Raw genomic sequence first — 27,025 nt, forward strand, 5'->3', positions numbered from 1 at the left:
GTCTGAGAGAGGAGGTTGTGTGTTTGGGAATATTCATTATGTGCCTGTCTGAGAAAGGAGGCTGTGTGTTTGAGAGTAAGCATGTGTGTATGAGACAGGAGGTTCTGTGTTGGAGTGTGTGTGTATCAGAGAGAAAGTTGTGTTGGGGGGAGTGTGCATGTGTGTATGAGAGAGGAAGGTGTGTGTGTGTGTGTGTGTGTGTGTTTTTGGGAGTATACAGTATGTGCCTGTGAAAGGAGTATGTGTGTTTGGGAGTGTGCATGTGTGTATGAGAGAGAAGGCTGTGTGTTTGAGTGTGTGTGTGTATGAGAAAGGAAATTGTGCGTGGGGGAGTGTATGTGTATATGAGAGGGAAGTTGTGTGTTTGCGAGTGTGTGTGTGTGTGTATATGAGACAGGAGGCTGTGTGTTTGGGAGTATACAATATGTGTCTGTCTGAGAAAGGAATCTGTGTGTTTGGGAGTGTGCATGTGGTATGAGAAAGAAAGTTGTGTGTTTGAGAATGTGTGTGTGTATGAGAGAGAAACTGTGCATTGGGGGAGTGTATTTGTGTATGAGAGGGAAGTTGTGTGTTTGCGAGTGTGTGTGTGTGTATATGAGACAGGAGGCTGTGTGTTTGGGAGTATACAATATGTGTCTGTCTGAGAAAGGAGGTTGTGAGTTTGGGAGTGAGCATTTGTGTAAGAGAGAGGAGGCTGTGTGTTTGGAGAATACAATATGTGTCTGTCTAAGAAAGGAGGCTGTGTGTTTGGGAGTGTATGTGTCTATGAGAGAAGAAGTTGCGTGTTTGGGCGTGTGTTTTCGTGTGTGTGTATATGAGAGAGAAGGCCGTCTATTTGGGAGTGTGTGTGTGTGTGTGTGTGTATAAGATAGGAGGCTGTGCATTTATGGAGAAGTATGGAGGTGGGTGTGTATTAGAAAGGCTTTAATTGTGATAGAGAGCAAAACTGCATGAGAGAGGCTGATGTGTTTATGAGGATAGCTGAAATAACATTTTATAAAACAAAGTATATTGAGGGGGATGTTTGATAGCCAAGTAATGAGTGAATCGACAAATGACAGTCTGTAACTTCCCCCAACCCCCGCCTCCCCTCCCAAAGCATGAAGTTTAGTGGAGTGTCCAGTTGTGGTCCATGGAAAAAAGTTGGCCACTCTACTAATTGTAAGCTAATGTATCAAGAGCTCCATAATCAGTCACTATTCAGACAGAAAAGTAAGCTGGATAAACTTATCCGGATAAAATGGTTACATACTAATGATGGCAGAAAAGGACCAAATGGTCTATCCAGTCTGCCCTGCAAGCTTCTTATGATAGTATCTGCCATGCCGTGCAGGTTACCCCCATTTTTCTCTTAAGGGTAGCAACTGCTGTTCCGAGCAGCCGCACCATTGACTATAGTTGGCTATCTTTGGTATGAACTAACTTAGCCAAAAAAGTTACCTGGCTATCTCTGCATATCAGAGTTAGCTGGGTAACTTATCCAGCAAATGTAACTCTTGCCTGAAAATGCCCCCAGAACACCTCTATGTTATCTGGCTACATTTTAGCCAGATAAGATATACGGCTCTAATTTAGCCAAATAAGTGCCCAAATATTAATTTAGGCGAATACTTTCTCAGTTATCTGGTTAAATGCCTCTGAATATGGACCTCCAAGAGTTTTTAAAAAGCATGGTAACCCAAAATGTGCACACAAAAACATGCTTAGCATGCAGAAACCATGATTTATGCACAGAAAGCAGAGTTGCTTACCTGTTCTCCAAGTACAGCAGGATGGTAGTCCTCACAGATGGGTGACATCATCAGATGGAGCCCAACATGGAAAACATCTGTCAAATTTCCAGAATTTTGACTTGGCATACTGACCCTGCATGCTGAAGTGACCGCCACCAAAAATATAACTTTCCAGGTAAGGTACTTCAGGTCATAGGTGCACAGCAGCTCAAAAGGAGCTTTCATCAGATGAGCTAGTCCCAATACACAGTGGGAGGCCTTAGGGGAAGCTTGAATTGAAACAAATCCCGCGTGAAATGAACAACTATAGGCTGTAAAGAGCTGGGCGTCCTTTCCACACCCTGGTGGTATGTGCCACTCGAATTCTGGTGAACCCTAACAGAATTGGCCTTAAAGCCAGCGATGAGAGGTGAAGAAGGTAATCAAGCAGTTTTTGTGTGGGGCAGCAGAATGAATCTAGGGCCTTCTGCTCATACCACACAGAAAACCTCCTCCTCTTCAGTCCGTAGATTTTCCTCATGGAAGGCTTTGTAGAAGCTACTAGGACTCAAGAACAACCTCTAAGAGATTTAGTGGTTGAAGAATTAACATCTCAACATCCAGGCTGTGAGCGACAGGGCCTGGAGGTGGGGATGCCGCAACCTCCCTTGATCCTGTGTGATGAGATCTGGGGAAGTCCCCAGACTGAACGGTTTCAGGATGGACAACTCCCGTAGGAGTGGAAATCAGACCTGTTTTGGCCAATTAGGGGCTATGAAGATCATAATCCCTCTGTCCTCGCAAAGCTTTAAGAGAGTCTTCACTAGCAAGGGAATCGGAGGATATGCGTACCCTTGTCCCAATGATGGGCAAGGGTGTCCGTGGCTGGTTTGTAGTCCATTCTATACAGAGAGAAGACCGAGTTACCATCCTGATCTACATTTGGGCTCCCCCAGAGGCAGAAGATTCGATTCGCTACCTCCTGGTTCAGGGACCACTCGTGGAGTCTGAAGGCATGACTCAGTCTGTCCGCCACCACATTCTCCCTACCTGCCAGATACATTGCCTCGAATACCATCCCATGGAACAGGGCCCAAAACCAAATCTGGACCGCTTCCTGAAACAGGAGGTACGATCCCGTTCCTCTCTGCTTGTTGACATACTACATCGCTACCTGGTTGTCTGTTTGGATCAAGACAACTTTGATGGACAGCTGATCTCTGAAAACTCATGGTGCATACCTGATTGCATGGAGCTTCAGGAAGTTGATCTGGCAACAGCTTTCCTGAGCGGACCAGAGGCCCTGGGTGCGAGCCCTTCTACATGAGCTCCCCAGCCCAGGGTGGATGCAACCGTGGTTAGGACAATTTGTGTAGGAGGACTCCGGAAAGAGATCCCCTGTTAAAGATGGGGCCCTGGGTGCTCAGTCTTCATCCAGAAGCACACTCACTAGCAAAATCGGTTCAGGCCCCAGCAAAGCTGGATGGAGGGCAACAAGCTATGGCATCTCTGCTGGCAAAGGCAAAGCTTCCTCCTCGAAGGAACTGGCAATGACCACCGCATCAGTTGGGGGAAGCATCAGTGCCCCGCTGGGCATTGATGGCCTCCCGGGAACCGATGCCAGCCGGGTCTGTAACCCACCAATGCGCACATTGAGTCGTTCTATCAGAAAACAACATCCTTTCCCCCTCACAGTTTGGCTTTCGCAAACACCATAGCACAGAGACCTTACTCATTTCACTCTCTGACCAAATTTTGAAAGGTCTTGACAAAGGTCTCTCACACATCCTCATTCTCCTAGACATCTCCGCTGCATTCGACACCATCAAACATCAAATCCTATTAGAACATCTTAGCAGCATTGGCATCTCAGGCCTGGCTCTACAATGGTTCCACTCATACCTAGCTAAAAGACAATTTAGCGTACAAATGGGAAACTCCACTTCCAAGTCGCACAACCTTGCTCAAGGAGTACCACAAGGCTCATCACTATCATCTACGCTTTTCAATATATATCTCCTCCCCCTCTGCCATCTCCTTACTAAACTTGACCTTCCGCACTTCATATATGCCGATGATGTGCAGATACTTATCCCGGTTACAGACTCAATACACAAAGCTATGGAAATTTGGAAATCCACCCTCTCTGAAATTAGCAGCCTCTTATCCAACAACTTTCTCGCCCTCAACGCTACTAAAACGGAACTCATCCTCATATCACCCCCCAACGTCACCCCCACCCTTCTTATGACCCCCCCACTCACACACAACAATGTTCCTACCACTAATCTCACCTTCCCCACCCATGTACGAAGCCTCGGCGTATCCATTGACTGTCACCTTAACTGCAAGAAATTCATTAATAATACTCTCAAAGACTGCTTCTACAAACTGCACACCCTAAAAAGACTCAAACCCCTCCTACATCTCAACGACTTCCGCACAATATTACAAGCCCTCATATTAACGAAAATAGATTACTGCAACTCCCTATTATTAGGCCTGCCTAAAAATACCATACAGCCTTTACAACTCCTCCAAAATGCAGCCGCCCGGATACTCACCAACACTCACAAAAATGATCACATAACCCCAGTACTCAAACATCTACATTGGTTACCCGTAGCATCTAGAATTACCTTCAAAGCCCTCACACTAATACACAAATCTCTTCACAACCAGGACATGCACTGGTACAAAGAACATTTCTCATTTCACAACAGCAATAGACCTACTAGAAAACAATATCTAGCTACGCTACACACCCCCTCACCTAAGCTTACTAAACTCCGCACCACAAACGAAAGGGCCCTATCCCTAGCAGGCCCGCTTCTTTGGAATAAGCTACCCACCTCCCTCCGCCAAGAGACTTGCCCAAAAATATTCAGGCAAAACCTGAAGACCTGGTTCTTCAAACACTCTTACACCTAACTTTCACACAATCCCTCACCCCCCCTGAAGACCAATCTCTCTCACCCCCCCCCCCTCTCCAATTCCTAACCTCTCTCCTTCCCTCTCCCCCCCAATTACTTTCCACCCCCTATCTACCCCCCCTCTCTAAAGTGTATTTTATCAGGACAACATAGTGTATATAATTTCTACTTGTATAATCTAATCTGCTATTTGTATAATCTTGTATAATCTACTCTGTTATTTATGTTTTTTTATGTTCCTTATATAATTATGCAATAATTGTAAAGCCTGTTGCTAAGTTCTGTTCTGTGTAAACCGACGAGATGTTCCCAACGTTCGTCGGTATATAAAAGTTATTAAATAAATAAATAAATATAAATAAATAAGGTCCAAAGCAGACAGGATCGGCGTTGGTGCCATCGGTTCCACAGGACCGATGGCCTGCATTGCCCGCTCCATTGCCAGATGGACGCACCACTCCAGCAACTTCTCAAAAGCTGCCAAAGCCAGCACTGACTGGGAGAAAGGAGGGGTGGCCAGATATTCCTTGGATCCTCAAGGTGGATCAGTTACTGGCACCAGGACCAGTGGAGACTGCCGCGGACCCCCAGCATCGATGAAGGATGGGCGCTCCTTGTTGCGGGGGTCACTTCAGGGGGCATCACGGCATGAGCTGGCGTGTCCCTGTACCCAGCACCGTGCATCAAAGACAACCGGTGCCAATGCTTCCTCGGCTACCCTCGGTGCTTGGCCCATTCTTTCCCTGGTGCCGAGGTCAAAGACAAGGAATCCGACCTCCTCGACCAGGTGGAGACCGAGCAGGGCCAGTCTCTGGCACCTCTATCCACCAGCAGCATTGACGGAATTGCCTGTTAATAGCCAGTCGATGGCATGATGTCCATCAGTGCGGCTCCAAGGTCCATCAGTGTTGACGCCACTGATGCTAAAGTCGATGGCTCGGACTTCCTCGACCCGAAGAGTTTCTCCATCATGTCAAGTCGAGCACGACGGCCCTTCGGGGTCATTTGGATGCATTCGCAGCAACCCCGGACATCATGCGATGCCCCCAGGCAGAGGACACATATACCATGGGGGTCCGTGATAGACATGGTCCTGGGGCACTGAGGGCATTGACAAAAACCAGCTGAGGCCATGACAGAAACAAAAAAAGAGCGACAAAAAAACAACAATGGTGGCAGGTTGCAATGACTGGCGGGCACCAAGGCTCTGTCACCACGGGGGAAGTTGATGAGAAAGAAAACGTATCTGAAATGCCAAGAAACCTAGCTGAGGAGGCTACAGGAGGGACCGAGAGGAACCCAGCATGGATGAAATGTGAAAACCTCAAAAAAAAATCAGGGGAAAAAGTTTTCTAAAAGTTAGAGAAAAAAAGGCAAGAGCTCACTGAAACTGCAATACAACAGTTCTGCGGAAAAAAACACACTGAAGAAGAACTCCATGTGAACGCATGGTATAGGGCATGCTGGGCATGTTCAGTATGCCAAGTCAAAGTTCTGGAAACTTTGACAGACATTTTCTGTGCTGGGCTCCATCTGATGATGTCACCCATGTGTTAGGACGACCATCCTGCTTGTCCTCGGAGAAAACATGTTATGCTCATAAATCCCAATTTATGAGCACAAAAACTTTTATGTGCATAGAACACAATTTGTGCACAGAGCATGTTCTCTGCTCATAAAAAATGGCTTGTGTAAAAATCATGTATTATGCAAATAAATCCCAAGTAAAGGACCCCAGCATCACAAACCCCAGGTTCATCCCCATAGAGTGACACCAACTCCAAAAACTTTACACCACTTCGGACCATGAATTAAAATTCTAGAATTAAGAAAGCGTGGGTTATGCTTAAGCATCTCTCTGTACTGGGTAGTAATAGCTACAGTAATGCCTCAATTAACAAGGAATTTGCATGCACCATTTTATTCACCTTTGTACACACATTTCTTTGTATGCTAAACTTCAATGTCAACATTCAAAGAGCCAGTGAACAAATAAATTATCCAGGTAAAATATGCACGAGGCAGATATTCAGCAGGACTTACCCAGATATCTTTAAGACGTATTTTTCTGACCAGACTTCTACACTTAACTTTAGCCAGACAGCACTCACCATCTATACACACTGGTTAAAGTTTGACCCATCACATGGTATCGCTCCAGCATCACCTCTTTTTAATCCAGATATATTTGGTACAAACAACGAGTTGTGCACACAGAATTTATCCACTTGGCTTTTGTCCAACTATCTCCAAAAGTTAGCCATGCAAAGTCATTGAAATCAACCACAACATGTTTAATAAAGATAATTATATTTATACCAGTTACTGCTTCTTGTAGAAGGCAGAGCTTTTTATGAAAAATATTTCTCTTTTCACTCCTTCCTTTCCCCAACTCTCTTTTCTCCTTTCCCTTTCATCCATTATGTCTCTCCTCATGTCCTTTCCCCACTGTCTCTTTTCTCCCTTATCTTTTCCAATTTTATGCCCTTCTTTCCATCCCCAACATTTCTCTTCTCACCTCCCCTTTCCTTCACTGTATTTTTCTCTCCATTCCTTGCTCCCAATGGCTCAGTCTTTTTCTCCCTATTCCCCCATTATATATAGTTTCTCTCCTCATTTGCCCCATTCTATATCCCTTTTCTCCTTCACCTTTCCTCGTCTGTGTGGTTCTTGTCTCTGCTCTTTGCCCAAAGTGCTTTTTCTTTCTAGTTCTCTTTTCTCTTCACCCTTTTACCTCACTGCTGCTCTCTCTCACCGTACTCCTTTTCTTCCCTTCCTCCTACAGTGCGTCTTTTGTCCTCTTCCTCCTACTATTCTCTGTTTTCTTTCCTCCCTAGAAGGTGTGTGCTCATTGCTACCACCAACTACAGAACTGTGTCAGCATACCCTTACAGCAGCAGTTCTCATCCTGGGGGGACCCGGACACATCATGGGAAAACCAGAAGACAGCACTGCCCTCTGCAGTCTGCCATCTGCTTCATCCTCTCCTATCCGCCTGCTGATACAGCTGACAGCTACTGGAACTGAGATATTCACCACACAGAAGGCAGTAATATTCTCCCCCCTTCCCACTGGGGTACAGGGTTTCTTTCAGGGGGATCAGGGGGAGTGGTGCCCCACTTTTTTAAGAATGAGAAGGGATAAATGGGCTGCTGTGCTGTGACATTTTTTTTCAATTTGGGAGGAGGACAGGGGGATTGGGCTGCTTAGCCCACAACATTTTTTTTAAACTTGAAGGAAGGTGGGGACATCAGGCCACTATATTTGCAACATTTTTTTCACAATATTTAGTAAACCAGTGATCAGTAAAATTACCCAGATAATCTTATCTGAGTAACTTTAACAGCTAACATAAGAACATAAGAATTGCCATGCTGGGTCAGACCAAGGTCCATCGAGCCCAGCATCCTGCTTTGACAGTGGCCAATCCAGGTCGATCCAATAAAGTTTATCAAATTCCAGTTATTTTTACTGCACTCCAGACATCAGTGTTCACTTCCTTCTCTGAGACACCAATATCACCCCAGCAAAATACATTGCTGGGTAGCTGTAAATGAGCTTTCTTCCCAGGACCATGTAGTACCTACTCCCCAACTATACCATTATGCAGATTTAAAACACTACCTGCCGGGGGGGCGCTAGAGAGCAGCGCAACAAGATGGCCGCCTGATTTGCTAGCTCCTCCGAACCCCTGGCTATACACGGCATTTATAGCAGCAGTTGCGATCCTTGACGCCTCAAAATAGCGGGCAGGGTTGCAGGAATAGTGCACGATGGCAGCACGAAAAAAGGCGACGGATTTAAAACAGTTTGCCTTCAGTAAACTGGCGGAGACTCTCCTCCCAGACGACGACGAGCAGGCCGAGAAGGCCCCAGACCACGAGGACCAGGCGGCCGGCCCTAGACCCGAAGCCACGACTAGTGCGGTCTTAGAGAATGCTGCGCCGCCGTCTGAATTTCCAACCCGCTCTGAAATGAGGAACTGGTTTATAGAACTGAGAGCCGATTTGAAGGCTCATAAAGCGGAGATCGTGGCATCCATCGCGAACGTCCGGGAGGACTTAAATGCACTGGGACGCCGGGTAGACGATATGGACACCCGCCTGGATGGACAGGAGGTGCTAACAGAATCGCTAACCACCCAAAATACCCGGTTTACCTCTGATTTGGATCTGCTAGCCGAGAAGGTGGAAGATCTGGAAAACAGATCAAGAAGGGCGAATCTCCGCTTGAGAGGCATTCCGGAGTCAGATGCATATACTGATTGCATGGTGACAGCTACAGCCATCTGCCAGCACATCTTAACCACCCATAAGGCTGCTCGGGGAGGGGATGGGGGTTCCCCCGAGGTGGATCTTGAGCGCGCACATAGGGCACTGGGTCCTAGATCTGATGGCCGCCCGCGGGACATTATTCTGAAATTCCACCATTACCGCATTAAAGAAGAAGTGCTGCAGGCCGCGAGAGCGCAACAAGTAATAAAATGGCAGAATCTGGAAATTTCCGTGTTCAATGATCTTGCCCCCATAAAACTACAGAAGCGTTACCAGCTCAGAGAAGTGACCACGGCCCTACGGAATGAAGAAATAAGGTACCGCTGGGCATTCCCGTTCGCCCTCATTTTTCAGCGCAAGGGTGTAACCTACTGAGTCAAGAGCCTATCCGACGCTATAGAGTGCTTCAAGCAAGCAGGATTGGACGCGCCATTTTTGGCCTCAGCATCGCAGCAACAAGGGCCTGGGCCTATCAGGGCTTCAAAATGGCGCCGCCCGGGACCCGGACGGGGCAGACTGCGACGGCAACAATCGCAGCCCGAGGTCTCACAAGCGGGACTGGGCTGAGGGCGAACACTGGATGCTAAGCGGGCCACCGCTTTCATATTTACCAGAGTGGTCGAGGGGACCATACAATCTGGACCTGTGGGACTCAGGTTTGCAGTATTATGAGGAGCAACTGCTTTCTGAATGCTTTCATGGTTTAATGTCGTTATAATTTTATGAAATTAATGTTTGGGAATGGTTATGCTGACCTGGGGCGGGGGGGTCTATGAAGGGGGCTTGAGTTGACTGTATAGCGTTTCTCCATACCGGTTCGCCAGTTTGCAGCGGACCATATTAGTTCGGGGGGGGGGGGGGGGAAGGGATTTATGGCAGTCGTTATTTCTTTTTTTTCTGAACTACACGGCGGTGTAACTACTCATTTTTCCCAATTTTCTATTTTCGCAAAGGGGAGCTTTGGTTATGTGGTGACCAATTATGGTCTTACAATGTCCACTGTTTTTCAAGTCATAGACTGTGTAGTACTGTTGTTATGGTGCCTTATTTCTTTAAATTTCTCATGGTTAAAATAATTTCTTTAAACGTCAAGGGCCTCAATACCTATAAAAAACGCCATCTTCTCCGGAAGGAACTAGTCCACCTCAAGGCGGACATCGCCTTCCTCCAAGAGACCCACCTTAAACGTAGGTATGTTCATTTGTTGGGTAGCAGGGAGTTTCCTCACGTATATGCGGCTGCCAGCTGCGCACAGCACAAATATACGGGGACGGGAATTCTGCTCTCCTCCCATCTAGTTTTTTATGTTATGTCACATGTTGAGGATCCGGCTGGCAGATACTTACTACTTAAAATACAAGTGGGTTCCCAAATCTATACGCTAGTGTCCCTATACGCTCCAAACAAGGATCAGAGTGTTTTTTTTAAGGCTCTGCAGGGCCTACTCTTGCAACATGCGGAGGGGTCTCTTATTGTGGGGGGGGGATTTTAATCTGACAGTAAATCGGGAGTTAGATAACTCGCAACCTCAAGGGGAGTCACAGCGGGTCCCTAGGTCCCAACTACAGGATCTTATGCGTGATTGGCAACTGATAGATGTCTGGAGAAATCGGCACCCTCATTCCCGCTCGTACACTTTTTACTCCTCTCCTCATGATAGCTACTCAAGGATTGATTATTTCCTTGTTGACACACGGTTCAGCAACCGGGTTAAATGTCCTGATATTGCACCAATTACCTGGTCCGATCATTCTCTCATTAGTTTAGACATTAATATGGGAGTTTGCGATAATGGATCCAAGTTTTGGAAACTGAACGAGTCCTTACTACAGGACCCGGATTTCTTGAGAACTTTGGAGTCCCAATTATAGGAGTACTTTCTACTTAATGACAGCTCCGATATCTCATCGAGTATTCGCTGGGACTGCTCCAAGGCAGTGGTTCGGGGTCTTTTAATAGCTAGGGCCGCAACATGCAAGCGACAGAAAACCTTAGCCAGAGATGAGCTCTTGGCTCAACTACGTCTACTTCATAGCGCACATATGCAGCAACAGTCCCAGAAGTGTTACCACAAGATCTTGGCCCTTAAAGAAAAAATACGACAACTCGATAACCAACAGTTACTCTATGCTCTGGACGTTACTAAGCAAGCATACTATGAAGGGGGGGATAAGGCGGGGAAACTTTTAGCCCGTCAATTGAAAGCGAAAATCTCTCAGAATAATATCACTAAGATACGAAATTCCACGGGTGATCTTATCACTGACTCTGGGGGCATCCGGGAAGCCTTTGCCCATTTCTATGAACAGCTGTACTCAGCGGAGGCCGCTATTTCACACTCTGATATAGAGGACTATCTAGCCACGGTGACTCTGCCCTGTATTACCGAAGAGCAGAAATGTAGACTAGATGCTCCCATTACCGTAGATGAAGTGGAAGCGGTGATCAGATCACTCAAACCTAGCAAATCCCCAGGGTTAGACGGCCTCTCGGGGGCATACTACAAAAAATGCATAGATACGGTCTCGGAGCCGCTGACGGCATATTTCAACAGCCTTCAAGCAGGAGGCTCAATACATCAGCAGGCCAATGTAGCGGGCATTACTGTTCTGCCTAAACCGGGCAGGGATCATACCCAATGCAGCTCGTATAGGCCTATATCTTTAATTAATGTAGACCTCAAGATCTTAGCCCGAGTGTTAGCACAGCCTCCCTAACTTGGTGCATACCGACCAGGTCGGGTTTGTCCCGAAGCGCATGGCTGCGGACAACATTAGGAAAGTCATTGACCTGATGTGGTGGGTGCAGGAGAAAGGGGAGCAGGCAGTTTTGCTATCTCTGGATGCGGAAAAGGCTTTCGATCTGGTACACTGGCCTTTCCTATTTCAGACACTGCGCAAATTCGATTTTGGGACTAACTTTATTACTTGGATACAGAGGCTATATGAACACCCGCAGGCCCGAGTCAAAGTAAACAATGGTTACGGCGAGGTATTCTCCATAGGGCGTGGCACTCGCCAAGGGTGCCCTCTATCCCCTTTATTATTTGCCTTGTATCTAGAACCTCCCACCACCCGGGTGCGGGCATCTACAGTCATTCAGGGTGAGACAGTAGGGGATAGACAATATAAATTATCGCTCTTCGCAGACGATATCCTTATGATTCTCACCAATCCTACGCGCTCTCTACAGGGAGTGATGAGGGAACTCGCCTGTTTTAGCCGAATGGCGGGATTACGGGTCAATTTTGACAAATCAGAATTGCTTAATATTAATTTAACCCCGCAGACGGTGAGTACTCTTGGCTCTACATACCCGTTTCGCTGGGCCAAAAAGCATATCAAATATTTGGGGATCCTGCTGTCCTCCAAAATCACGGAGCTGTTCGACCTAAATTATAAGCCTTTAATTCGCAAGGTAACTACTGACCTTAGCAGATGGAATAAGTCTGCCTTCTCATGGCTGGGACGGATTGCTATAACCAAGATGACGGTATTACCAAAGTTTCTATACTTTTTTTCCTCTCTGCCGGTGTTCATACCCTCCAGTACGTTAAGGAATTGGCAAAAGAGAATTTTTGATTTTATTTGGAGGCGCCGACCTCCGCGGATTTCTAAATCTGTGCTTTATCTTCCCAAGCTTCAGGGGGGCATGGCGGTACCAAATTTAGCCTGGTATTACAGTGCAGCACAATTACGGGCGGTCTTAGACTTTTCCCGGCGTGTTGTCCGCAAGCAATGGGTTACTATTGAACAGGCTATACTGGGCCCCATGGACCTATCAGCTATTTTGTGGCAGCCGCGAACCACGTGGAGGCCGATTTGTCAGATACCCTGGTCCTTGGGAGTCACCTTGAAAGTATGGGCCCACTCTAGGCAGAAGCTGGTGGGCACTCACCGATATTATCAATCCTCCTTGGTAAATAACACCAGTTTATCCCCGGGCTATCACACTTCCCGTATGCAGCATTGGACGGCGCAAGGGATCACGACGCTGGGTCACCTTTTACAGTTAGGTTCCCTGTTGTCTAGGGAACAATTATTCTCTTTGTATGACTTAGATCACAGGGACTGTTTGTTATATGCACAAGTAGCACACTTCATCCGCAGCGTGATCAAAGACAAGTCCCTCCGACCGGGGAGAACCTTATTTGAAATATATTTCACACAAGGGGATGTGCTGAGTGGGTCTATCTCCAAAATTTATCAATTATTCCACCCTACCGATGCATTAATTGGTGCCCATATTGTCCAGTGGGAGCGGGATCTGGGCAAGAACATCAGCCCTGAGATGTGGAGAAGTATTGCTTATCATGCTCGTTACTGTTCTATCTCTGCTAATTTACAGGAGAACTGTTACAAGATGATGTACCGCTGGTATCTCACACCTGTTAAGCTTCACAGAATATATATGCATGTCTCTGATTCCTGCTGGCGAGGCTGTGGTGAACAGGGCTACTACCAACATGTTTGGTGGACCTGTGCAAGCCTTAAGCCGTTTTGGGAGGGGATTTTTCAAACCGTTAGCGATATGTTTGGATGTACCATTGCCCCTCTGATGGAGATGGCTTTATTACATGTGTTTCCAGATACCCTGGATAAACCGCAGCAGAAATTGTGTACACAAGTGTTTATTGCAGCTCGCAGTCTTATTGCACTTCATTGGCGGTCCTCTCGCTTGCCCACAATCTCTGAAGTCTTAGTGAAACTACACTCATACCACCATTTGGTATCACTCACGGCTGATAAGTACCACCGGCGCGCTTCTTTCCACAAACTGTGGAGGCCTTATACGGACTATATTGCTAAACTGTAATCTCATCTACCATGTTTACCTAGCCATGCTATGTTATTTGGTTTACTTCCTTTAGGCACCATCAACAAACAGTCTTGTTAGTTTGTCTTTTGCTTTTCAATGTTATTGCTGACCGACACAGTTGGCCTTGTGAATCCGGGACGCTCTGACCACCCCCGGTTCGGGGTTGATTTACAATCTGTGCACCTTGCACCGAGATGCATTTGGCATAGCTCCGTTACTTTGCCTTGTATATATTTTGTGAGAACCTGCCATAAGGAGGGAGGGGGGGGGAAGGGGGGTCAAATCCTTCTTGAAAACTTATTGAACTTTGTAACCGAATGGATTTCCTATGCTTTTGTACCTTGTATGGTCCCTTGTACAATCTGTTATTCTTTTGCTGAATGGTTCAATAAATGAAAAGTTAAATTTCAAAAAAAACACTACCTGCTGTGTGTGGGCACTTCTGCATTCAGGTCCAAGTAAGCTTTCCCTCTTGGTTCCCCACCTGGTTCTCTCTTTTTCCTGTCTCCCTCTGAAAGGCAGTGTTCTCTCTGGCTTAAGAAAGATGCTGATTCTGTAATCAGCCTTAGCTGGATCTCCCAATCAGGAACACCTTTCTGTGGCTGCTGCCTGGGCTACTGGTTTGCAAAGAACCGCAGCCTGCCCCTGAATGGAGGGTCTATTGCCCCGTGTACAGGTGACTGGCTTATGCTCCCTGCAGCCCAGTCAAAACCCCGTCCCCAGATTTCGAAGAGCCGGCTGGGGCTTGGGAGTTCTCTGCTGCTGGGATGGATGCAAGAGCTCTGATGGTGTTGATGGGAGGAAGGAGGCGGAGGATAGTACTTCCTTTGGTAAAAGAAAGGCTTCCTTGGTCCCAGTCTTGATGGCCTCCTGAAGGAAGAGGACGGACCTGGACAACTGGCAGAGAGTTGCTAGAGGATTTTGTGGTGGTCCCAGATTTGGGCCACAGCATCCCTCACCCTATCTCCAAAGAAATTTTCTCCTATACACGGCTCATCAGCGAGTCGTTCCTGTACCTCTGGTTGGAAATCCGAGGCCCGCAGCCATGCCATTCTGCAGGTGCCAATTCCCACTGTAGAGATGTCATCTCAAAAACACTGTAGGTCACACAGGCCTCATGTTTCCCGCACTCCAGACCCTTGTGCACCAGCGACATGAGGGTGTCTTGCTGCTGTTGAGGTAGCTGCTCATGAACACAGAGCAATGGATGCTCTTGAGAGGAAAATGTTCCAAGGTGCCATGCTTATTGCCCACATCGCTGCCTACCAGCTCTACATGAGCGAGTGCTCTTACAGAACTGGTAGGTAGTGATGTGGCACCTTGGATCACCTTCCTCCCAAGAGCAACCATCTCTCTGTGTTCCTTCCTTGGGGCCGCTGAGGAATGCGTATGAGAGCGCTTGGCCCTCTTGAGGATGGATTTGACCACCGACTGTTGAGGCAACTGTCACAGATGATGGGGCCCTAGGTGCTCAGCCTACATCTAGAGGTGCAGGCACAGGTGGAACTGGATGGAAAACTACAGGCCTCAGCATCTCCGCCGGCCTTGGTGGAGCTTCCTCCTCCTTGCAACCAGCAATGACCACCATATCAGTAAGGGGAGGCCTCAGTGCCCCACTGAGCACCAGTGCCGTTGCGGGAACCAGAGCCAGCTGGGTCGGTAACACACCAATGAGCATGTTGAGCTTCTCCAGTGTTAGGTTCTACGCCTCCGAGGGGAGGAGTTAGCAATCTGATAGCGATGACTCCTCGAGAGGGGAGGAGTTAGCAATCTTGTTATGAATCTGCTCCTGTGGAAGGAGGCGTTAGCAATCTTGTTGTGGATCTGCTAGGGAGTTAGCAATCTTGTTATTTATTTATTTTAATTTTTTCTATACCGGCATTAGTGATAATATCACATCAAGCTGGTTTACAATAAACAATGGGTGATAACCGGAACAGAGAATATAATAATATGAACTATAAATAATATAGATGCAGTTACAATAAACAAGGAGACGTACAACTAGGAGCAAGAAGAAGACAAGATAGAAACTTTAACAAAGTGTATAAACCTGTAGAATGGAGGAATTTCCAAAAATGGATGTTTGAGATTTACAATGAATTGTTCAGTACAAGTATGTAGTTTAACAATAAAGACGAAATCATAAGTAATGAAGATTCTGGATGATTATAATGCTTAGGGGTAGGATACCAGGATGGTTATAATAATAAAAGATGTTGATTGGAGGTTGAATATCGGATAGAATAGTTTTTAATCTGAGTCTGGGAAGGCTTGTTTGAAAAGCCATATTTTACGTCTTTTTCTGAATGTCAGTAAGCAGGGTTCCTGTCTAAGTTCCGTTGGTATGGAGTTCCAAAGCGTGGGTCCTGCTGTGGAGAAAGCCCTATCTCTGTAAGTTATGTGGAGGGAAGTTTTGGAAGGCGGTACTTGCAGAGACTCTTTGTAGTACTCTCTTATGGGTCTGGAGGAAGTATGCTTTATGAAAGGGATTTGTAGGTTGAGAGGAGTGATTTGTTGGATGGATTTGAAGATTATGGTGATTGACTTATAAAGAATTCTGAAATGAATTGGCAGCCAGTGTAATTCTTTAAGGATTGGGGAAATGTGCTCTCTTCTCTTTGTATTAGTTAGGATTCTGGCTGCAGTATTTTGAACCATTTGTAGCGGTTTGGTGTGTGCTGATGGGGTACCTAATAATAAAGAATTGCAATAGTCTAACTTGGAGAAGATTATTGCTTGTAGGATAGTCCTGTAGTCATGGTTGTGGAACAGTGGTCTTATTCTTTTTAGAACATGCAGTTTATGAAAGCAGTCTTTAGTTATGTTCTACTCCTTCGAGGGGAGGAGTAGCAATCTTGTTATACTCCATAGGCGGAGTTAGTAATCTTTTATCAGCGAAGTGTTTGGAGAGGGCACTCTGCTGTAGAAGAATATAGATAGGTGAATCCTTGGGCCGATGGCAGATGACAGTGCCCCCAGGAGGATATCCTGAGAGGGACCACCAGCTAGGCTGGGTATGGAGACAGACACAGATAGTTCTTTTATTAGACAGGTTAGCAGAACCACCAGAAGTGGCAGTAGTGAGTATGTATGCCCGGCAGGGCTGAAGTCCCTCAGAAACTGGAACCCAGGGTGGCTGAGCTGTAAAGAGACTGTAGATAGTGAGTAGATAGGGTATGCTGTGTTCATAACCAGAACTAAAAGACAATTCTCACATAAGGTCTTAAAGAAGCTCAGTAGCTGGAAAGGGTTAGGCCCTGGTTCCAGGGAAAGCTCAGAGACAGCAATGGTAAATCACAAATGTCTGTATCTGCGATAGAGTGTCCAGGAACATGGGCCCTCGAGAAGCGAGTACCAGTTCCTATCTGCAATCTGAAATAAAGAAAAGAGAGTGAGGCCCCCGAGGAGCGGGTACCTCTGGTAAGTCCGAGGAGGCAGAGTAGCTTGGATGAATCCTTAGCATAGGGAGTTTCCGTGTCCTTGCTAACTCGAATTGTTAGCAAATGTGGAGATCTTATATATTGGAAGCGGATGACGTCAATTCAGGGGGACGCCCCTGAGGTTCGCGCCCTTGCTGGTACATACATCAGAGCGCACGCGTGCACGCGCCCTTACGTCATCAGGAACATGGCGGATCCGCAGCGTCGAGCCGGTCCGGGACCGCTGGAGGGAGATGGCATGGAGATGCCGCGGCAGCAAACGTCCATCACACCCGGAGGGAGTTGCCACAAAGGTAGAGAGGGCAGAGAGAGGGCGTCGAGCAGCGACGGATGCAACATCCAGTACTGGGAGGATAACAGGCAGCACCGGCTCTGCTGCCATCGGTGCCACAGGCCCAATGCCCTGCTGTGCTAGATCCCCTGCTAGCTGGACTCAACTCTCTAGCTCCTCCTCAAATGTTGCCGATACCAACACTGACTGGGAAGAAGGAGGGGTGCCCAGATCTTCCTCGGAACCCTGAGGTGGATCGGTAACTGGCACCAGGACTGGTGGAGACCGTCCTGGATCCCCGGCACCAACAGAGGATGGGCCCTCCTCGCTGTAGGGTTGCTTTGTGGGCATTGCGGCAAAAGCCGTGCATCCCTGCACACGGCACCGTGCATTGATGGGGACTAGTACTGATGCTTCTTAGGCTTCCCTCGATGCTCGGCCTGGTCTTTCTCCGGTGCCAAGGCTGAAGACAGTAAACCTGGCATCTTCGGCATGGAGAAAATCGACAATGTTCGGTCTCTGGTGCCCCTATCCGCCGACGGCACCGATGGAACTGATGGTCCCGCTGATGTCGATGGCGTGGTTTCCATCGGTTTGGCTCCAAGGTCCATCAATGCCAATGCCAATGTCTTGGACTTCTTTGACCCGAAGAGGTGATTCATCTTGTCGAGTCGAAGCAGATGGCCCTTCAGGGTCATTTGAACGCATAATAGGCTACCCCAGACAACATGTGATGCCCCCAGGCAAAGGATACAGACATCATGAGGATCAGGGATTGACATGGTCCTTGGGCACCAGGAGCATCGGTGAAAATCAGATGTGGCCATGATGGGTTGAAACAAAAGGGCCGCAAAGTCAAAAGCGATGGTAGTGGGCGTCGATGGCCAGTGGGCACTGAGGTACCACCACCACAGGAGAAATCGACCGCCGAAAACCCTGACTAGTAACACTACAGGAAGGCACTGAGAGGGATCCTGCAATGGAGTTAGAAGAAACACCGTGAAAAAAGCAAGTTTTCCACAAGACTGAAAACAGTCAAAGTGAGCTCAATCCCACCGCCAGGTTTAAACTCTGCAGAAAAAAAGATACTGAAGACAGACACTGCGTGGATGTGTGGTATAGGGCATGCTGGGTATGCTCAGTGTGCCTAGTCATTTCCACATTGGGGCTCCATCTGATGATGTCACCCATGTGTGAGGACTACCATCCTGCTTGTCCTCGGAGAAATAATAGAAGTTTATAAAATTATTAGTAGTCTAGAATAAGTATATAGGTAATAGTTATTTATCCTTTCAGACAATACTAGGGCTAGGAGATAGTCCAAAAAACTAACTGGTAGCAGATAAAAAACAAATTAAAATATTTTGCAGTCAGCATACAATTAAGTGCTGGAATCTGTTGCCAAAACATGTTGACAAAGCCAGTAGTATGGCTGAGTTTAAAAAAGTCTGGACAAGTTTCTGGAGGACAGGCCTATTAAAAACTATTAGCCAGATAGTTTGCGAAACACAGCCTTCTATTACCAGAAGCTAGGAGTGAACAAGGAATGGTTCTCTCCATTGGGATCTGTTAGGTAGTTTTTCTAAACGAGCTGGAACAGCATGGGTTAATAGGATAGGCTTAATGGGCCACTGGTCTGATCCCATACAGCACTTCTTATGTTCTTACAATATTCTCAGTTCTATTCCATCTCCCATATTTCTCTCTTTCATTCTTTCCAGCAGCAGTAGGATTCAAATCACTACAATGCTGAAAAGAAACAGTTTAAAAATCACTGACCTATAACAGCTGCAACAATTAAGATGCACAATACTTAACAATAAGTTTATACCTTTTCAATATCCTGTATTCTTAGCTCCTCTTGTATTTTCTTAACCTTCCTGAGTTGTTCATACTGTAAACGAGCCATTTTTTCATCCATCTCCTTCGATTTCATTTCAAACTGATCTGCCACATTCTGCAGGTTAATATCTGTCTGACGAGGCACCATGTTTTTAAGGCGCTAAGAAAAGAAAGAGTGCAACTTATAGAACTTATAAACAAAGATGGCTTTTATAATCAATTAAAAGATCTGAATTGAAAATTATTTTCTAAATTTGTATATTTAATATAGATCACCTCTCATCCTCTCTATAATGCAATGCTCTGTAATGCTCTGTTTCAGTGCTATCCAGCTTACTTTAGTGGGATAAGTCTGATCAGAAGAATACCGGCCCTAAAGCTATCAGGATAATTTGATTTGGATAACTTTATCCAGCTATATTCAGCAGAACATTTTTCCAAGTAGTTCCGCTGAACCGCTGTGTAAAGTTATACAGGTAACGTTAGCTGAATATGTTCCCATTCTCAGCACACTGACTATGTATCTCAATATTTATCTGGACTCCAGCCCACAAAACACTTCTGCTAGTATATAGAGAGCAATTTTCAAACTGTTTGCACCCAGACAAAGTCCACGGGTAATTTCTACCCCAGGAGTTTGCACCATTTGTGCACAAACTTTCACTTTGAAACTTGCTGCAGGTACAAAGTACCAGCAGACATGTGCACCTGAATTTTGTGGAGGGGTATTGAGAATAGCATCAGTGGATTTGAACATGCCATCTATCCACGTTCTTTTCCTCCCCAGCCTAAAATAACCCCTGGTAATGCCTCTTCAAAATGTGGCTAGGAGTATATACACATGCTTTTAGCCTCACTGAGGGACCACAATTTTTAGACAATTTGCATACAGAAATTACTATTGACCCACATAAATGGCTTTGACAATTGTCCTCATACTATTAAAAAAAAAGTAAGCGTGCCTCTTTTTTTTCCAGAATGGTATATTTGCATGAACTTGCTCCGCTTTCCCCATTGCCTGTAATATGATCAGACATTAGAAATACTCACATCTCGATAAAGGTCAGTTTCAACACTCTGAAGTTTTATTGTTGCTGCAGGTTTCATTATTTCCAGAGCTATTCCACTTAGTCCTCTGTTCTTCTTTTTTTGTAAAACAATGTACAGTTGATACAAAAGTCTGGTAGCAGCTCCATGCTGTTCTGACATAATAGCTTGGGCTACATTCTGGTCAAACGGCACACCCAGGAGCTGAAATGTTGGCTCCATGCGAGAGAAATTATTAAGTTTTGAATTTGCAGCCCTATCGGTGTTAGAAAAAAAAAAACAACATATAAAAGAGGACGTTTGCATTTCAAAATGCTGTGTTCTCTGTGAAGGTTTCTTATCTTTCACCATCCAATGGCTTGAAAACAGTGCAGAGTCCCCTGAAGGGTCAGGAATCCCTAGGCACAGTGAAGAGCAATGCAAAGTAATAACCGTTTTTAATGGAACAGGCTGCCAAAGCCCATCAGATTTTTGGGTACCTCAGGAAGAAACAAGGTGTTTGCAACAAAACTATACCTGGTTCAGAGCAAGGGTGTACAGTTTGTTTTCACTGTTAACTGCTTTCAGAGGAGTAGAATCAAAAGCGAGGAGAAACAGTGGGGCCTGGGAAACATGAACGTTCTGTGGTAGTGACCCATGCAGTATTTATGCTTACAAATAACCTGCAAATTTATATATTGTAATTCTGCAGGCATAATCATTATAATATTGCTAATGTTAAAAGGCAAATTCTTATATAGAGGTTAAGTCTCATAAAAAGGCCTACTGGCAGAGTATGCTTTTGTTCCTCATATATTCTTTGGTAAAAAAAAAAAATTAATCTAAAATGTAAGAATTAACGGGTCTATCCTGTAAAGTGCGGCCGCGTTTACCCTGCTCCTAAGCCGCTTTTTACTCACTTTCCGGCTGCGTTAGCCCTTCCTGCGATCCCGAATCCCCTTTAACCTACTCCTACCGCGTCCTAAATTCCCCGGGCAACCCCTTCCGCACGCGGCATGCATATTGCATGCAAACGAGTGAATTAGCTATTCCCTAGCATCCCGTAACCCGCGCCCCGACTATCGCTAGTTTTCCCTGCCGTTTTGTCGCGCGTTTAACCTGCAAACTTACCGCCTACCCTGAGCCCTGCGGTAGAGGCAGGGGTAAGGGTAGGTGGCAAGCTTTCCCCCAGCCCCCGCTCACCTGCCCCGGCCACGATCATGGGTGCCGGTCTCCGTGGCAGCCCCAGTCCTCTCCCCTGCTCCCAAAGCCAAAAAAAAAAGCGAAAAAAACGTTGCAGCGCCCCTCCGATGTCCGGACTGGGGCTGCCACGGAGACTGCAACGGCGAAGTAACGGCGAAGAAAAAAAAACCAAAAGCAATTTTGGGTTTTTTTTTGCTTCGCCGCTGTGTCTCTCCTCCTCCCGGAGCAGGGCACGAAAAGCAGCCTTGCTCCGGGAGAAGGAGAAGAGACACAGCGGCGAAGCAAAAAAAAAACCAAAAGCAATTTTGGTTTTTTTTTTCAAAAAGCCACAATTTTGGTTTTTTTCCAAAAGCGACTTACTTTTGGGATCTGTCAAGATCCCAAAAGTAAGTCGCTTTTGGACGCCTGCAGAACTTACTTTTTTGAAGCCATCAGCAGGAACACGATCATAGCTCCTCCCGACGAAGACAAAGATGGCCGCCTGCACGGGGGAAAGCTGCAATTGGCTGCTGAAGACGTGACGTCACGACGTTTGGCGTCACGGGATGTGACGCCACGTCTTGAGCGGCCAATTGTACGCTTCCCCCCATGCAGGCGGCCATCTTTCTTCGTCGGGAGGAGCTATGATCGTGTTCCTGCTGATGGCTTCAAAAAAGTAAGTTCTGCAGGCGTCCAAAAGCGATTTACTTTTGGGATCTTGACAGATCCCAAAAGTAAGTCGCTTTTGGAAAAAACCCAAAATTGTCGCTTTTTGAAAAAAAAAACCAAAATTGCTTTTGGTTTTTTTTTGCTTCGCCGCTGTGTCTCTTCTCCTTCTCCCGGAGCAAGGCTGCTTTTCGCGCCCTGCTCCGGGAGGAGGAGAGACACAGCGGCGAAGCAAAAAAAAAAACCAAAAGCAAGAAGTAAGTTCTCCTCCCGGAGCAAGGCTGCTTTTCGCGCCCTGCTCCGGGAGGAGGGAAGCGGCGAAGCGACTTACTTCTTGCTTTTGGTTTGTTTTTTTTGCTTCGCCGCTGTGTCTCTCCTCCTCCAAAAGCAAGAAGTAAGTCGCTTCGCCGCTTCCCTCCTCCCGGAGCAAGGCTGCTTTTCGCGCCCTGCTCCGGGAGGAGGGAAGAGTGAAGCGGCGAAGCGACTTACTTTTTGCTTTTGGTTTTTTCGCTTTTTTTTTGCTTCGCCGCTGTCATCTCTTCTCCCCTCCTCCCTGGTATCTGTCATTTCAAATGACATTTGAAATGACAGATACCAGCGTGGCGTGAAGCCTTAGGCCCGCGCACCCAGGATACTGTATAGGCGCTCTATCCAGTAAAATGGGTTGCGCGGGCCTAAGGCATTACGGACACGGTTTACATTTAAATAAAATTAGTGTTCAGGATCGAGCGGTAGGTGAGCTGCACTGTGCGTGCGGCAACCGCGGGTGCCATAGGCACTAACGCAGCTCTTCCTACCGCTCGGTACTGGATAGACCTGTAAGTGATTCCACAGAGAAGAGGGTAATCAAAATAGCAAAGGCAAGAGCCATTAGTGTTTGGTTATCACTCTGTAGCTCTTACTCTTTTATTTATGAGATATTTTATGTAAAGTGAGTGCTCTTTTTGGCATCTTGCCTTTGATTCATTTCAAATAACAGGGCCTCAAGGTCATGAAGACATCCTTCTTGCTTTTTGGCCCAGCAGTTTCCTCCTTTTCCTTTATATCTCCAGCTCAGCTGGAAATTTATTTATTTATTTAACAATTTTTCTATACCGACATTAAAATACACATCATATCGGTTTACATTAAAACAAAAAGTAATGGAAATGGAAATTACATAGAACAGGGGAAGGGGAAACAGGGCAACCAATAATTAAAAGGAGTAAGTAAGGAAGAGACAGGATTAATCGTGCAAGACCATTAGATATATAGACTGGACAAAGATATTTACAAAGTGCAGCGGAGGAATATAATTACATAATTACAATATTCAACACTATTCTTTGGAGCAATAGGGGTTGCTTCTGAAGGAGGCAGGAGGGCAGAAGTCGGTGAGAAGTTAGTCTGGGAAGGCTTGAGTGGGATCCAGCCTCACCAGCCTTCACTTGCTACTGCCTAGATTTCTCCCCTTTTTTATATCCCAGGTTCTAATGATGGCAATGTGTAGCACTTGCCACAACGCTACCAGGCCAACCTAAAATATGGAGCATCCTTAAATTACCAGCCCAGTCCTTATCATCACAAGGTTGTTGTTATTTGCAAAAGTTTATGTGCTGAGAATAATGCAATGTTGCTTGCTTACCTGCCACAGGTGTTTTCTGAAGGCAGCAATTCACACATGGGTCACAGGACCACACTTGATCCCACACAAATTCTTCCAGAGCTTATTGGAAAGGTCGAAACACTTTTCTCTGCTCATGCGCTATACAGCTCCTCACTGCCTCGGCCTCACAGCTCCCTTCAGTCCCATGTAATGGCTTTAACAATAACTCCAAAGGGGAAGAGCAAGAGCTTGTGAGACTGATGAATCGCTGTCTCAAGGGAACACCTGCTCCAGGTAAACAACTTCACTTTCTCTGTAGACAAGCAGCTCACCTTAGTCACACATATGGGGCTCTCTGTAGCTAAGGGAGGTCTTCAACGAAAGGCAACAGGCAATTTTGTAATTAATTTAAAAAAAAATGACAGGAAAGATGGCATGACATTATAAAAGGGGCGCGCGAAGTGAAAAAGTTAGACTGTATCTCTCAGAGAAGGAAGCAAATGGACAGCCCATGCCTACAATCCCGCTGAGCAGCCATATCTAGACAGTAACGGAATGTGAGGGTGAACAGCTCCACATTGCAGCTTTCAGATCTCCTCAATGGAGAAAGGACCTTACATGGGTGCCTTCTTGCCAACAGGGGGTATACTGTCTGGGATCTCCCACAACCTGTGCCATTGATCCTGGAAAAAAGGCAGAACAGGCGCTGCTATCATCGCCTTAGGGACATCCAGTTAGTAGAAGTGGCCAAGAAGAGGTGTCCTAGACTTATCCTCAACCTGCAATTCACAGGGGATGGGCTTCTCTAAGTAACCAGTTAGTACAATTTGGGGTGTGCAGAACATATTTTATTTTGATATATAAATGCAAAGTTGATCCTTTTGTTACAATGAGCTTAAGAATCCTGTTTCCCTTTTTGTGTTTTATTAAGCTATATCCTTATATATGCAGACATACTTCCTGCTTCTTGGCCTTTCACATAGAATATCATTATGCTAAGCAACTCATGGGCAAGCTGAAAACCTGATGGGAGGATGGAATAAGTGAGTGACTAGGAGAGGATCATTTTCAACTGCAAAGATATCAGGGGGTCAGCTCCACAGAACCATCATGAGGTGAGTATGAGGTACCAGGCCTGATCAGACAGTTCAGCATATCCCAAGAAGAAATCTGGATACGACCAACCACAAAAAATAACTTTTAAGTGTTTTGTATATTTATTTCAATGTTTATGTAAATGCTGTACTTTGATTAAAATAACTTAATTGTGATAAGCAGATTATAAGAAAAAGTAAATAAATAAAAGCCAAACCCAGCAACCAGTAACCACTGACCCTTTGTCAAACCAGGTCATGGTCATGTGGCAGCCATAAACTAGACTAAAGAGTAGAAATAGTGCCCTCATAGTCCTATCAGAACTGAATGAACTCTGGCCAATTAATGTATAGATACAAAGTACAGCCAGTCATTTACTCTATTGTCCAACCTCAATGCCAGTGTACACCACCCTGATTTAGACTTGTAAACTCATGAGCACCAAATCACAACAGAAAACAGGATGTGCTAAGAATGGAGGACATCAGAGAGAGGGACCTTGACAGCATCAGAACCATGCCCAGCTGAAGCATCCAGCTGGCCACCAAACACCTTTGCAGCTCATCTTTGGAGATATGGAGCTGGCCTTACTAGGGAAATGAGCAAGGAAGGTGTGCAAAGCATATAGTCTCATTTAGAAACAAACTTTGCATAACTCCATTATTGTCTCCTCAACATTTTGAACCCAGTAGAGGAATTCATTACTAGGAAGTGCTATTCTTTAGGCTAGGTTTACAGTCTTAGCCATCTATTGTACAAAGTCTGTGAAGTAAAGGACTTCAGGAGGAGACCTATACTCAGCTTATGGCAGAGGAAACCTTGATGGGAGGTCAGTAAAGCATTCCTCTTCAGAACAGTACTTCTCTGAAATGTATCCAGGGCCTTAGGACTCATCAGATAACAGCTCAAAAAATACTGGTTGAATGGAAAACTGAGACCACACCAATCCTGGAGCCAAAGATCTCTAAGGCACAGAACTCAGTTCACTGAGCACTGTGACCATGGGTTGTCAAGGTGCAGGCGAGGCTTTCCACCCCCAAACCCATTCAACTCTAACTTCCCAGAGAGTGAAAAGAGGCTTGGATGCCAAAGGAGAGATATTGAGAGGATTGTTTAACACACCATGGGAAGTCAAAGTGCTTGACCTGGATGCATTTGGCAAGTCAAGTAAACACTCTGGCAATTTGCCTATACAACCTCACCTTAAATAGTGCTGATGAGAACACAGGCCTTGTCGGGTCTTGTAGAGGGATGGATATCCTCCATGGCTCTCTAGAGGTCAATGTTAAAGGCCTTATAAGGACCTCTTGAGATCACTATAACGCTGGCTGAGTCCAAAAGGCAGAGCATGTCAGGATAAGTGAGTTTTGAACCAGAGAAAGGTGGCTAGAAGACTTTCGAAAAGATCAACAGGACTTTTAGGAAACATCAGTTGCTGACTGGTAACTTATCCACTTCTAGTAGATCAGATCCAGCCAGAGAAGCATTTAATTGGGCCAGAAAGGGAACCATCCCAGAATGACTGTTATTCAGGCTCTTTGCTGGCACAACTGGATTCTCGGACTTCCTTCCCACATCAGCCTTCCTAAACATTGTTCAGACATTTCTTCTTGCCACTGCCCTATCTTTGTCTCATATGGATGTAACTAATGGATTGATTTCTGAACTGGACCTACTGGTCTGCCTCGATTTGTATTCTGGAACTAAGGAACTTACATACATTTTGGGCCTCTGCAAACAGGTACCTTTTTGACTCTCTGTTGTCAGATGCCTATAGCCAAACAGTACCTGACAGTTTGTGCCAGGCCAAAACTCCATTAAATCTAGAACTGATATTTCTGCTAGATCCCCAGAGTTAATAAAAGAGATGGTTGCTGCTATTCAGGAAATGCAGACTCACTATTTGCAGCAGTGGATGGGCTCCAAGCAGAATCACAACCTATAATCCCAGCACCTCCACCAGAGCCCTGTATGCTGCTGCTGAAGAAACTGAGTGGAACTGGAAATGACTTTTGAGGATTTTTAAATCAAAGCCACCTCTTGTTTGACTACAGCTCCACACATATGGGACAGACTCACTAAAAGTGAGTCTCACATTCAGTTTGCTCACAAAAGACACCTCGTTTGGATCATTCCCCTCTTGGAGCAATGTAACTCCCTACCAGGCAATTTAGGACA

General features: G+C 46.0%; 1 protein-coding gene across 3 annotated transcripts in view; it reads right to left on the reverse strand.

Moving 5' to 3' along the window:
* Positions 1-27,025, reverse strand: part of SPEF2 (sperm flagellar 2) — a 310,148-nt gene that overhangs the window by 274,377 nt on the left and 8,746 nt on the right. For all 3 annotated transcript variants that reach the window (XM_029578899.1, XM_029578907.1, XM_029578916.1), the window contains exons 3-4: positions 20,344-20,596; positions 19,283-19,453 (exon numbers count right to left, since the gene is read on the reverse strand). In XM_029578899.1, the coding sequence (XP_029434759.1) occupies positions 19,283-19,453; positions 20,344-20,596 (424 nt within the window). The remainder of the gene's footprint in view (positions 1-19,282; positions 19,454-20,343; positions 20,597-27,025) is intronic.

Source organism: Rhinatrema bivittatum, chromosome 1, assembly GCF_901001135.1.
Source record: "Rhinatrema bivittatum chromosome 1, aRhiBiv1.1, whole genome shotgun sequence".
Classification (NCBI taxonomy): domain Eukaryota; kingdom Metazoa; phylum Chordata; class Amphibia; order Gymnophiona; family Rhinatrematidae; genus Rhinatrema; species Rhinatrema bivittatum.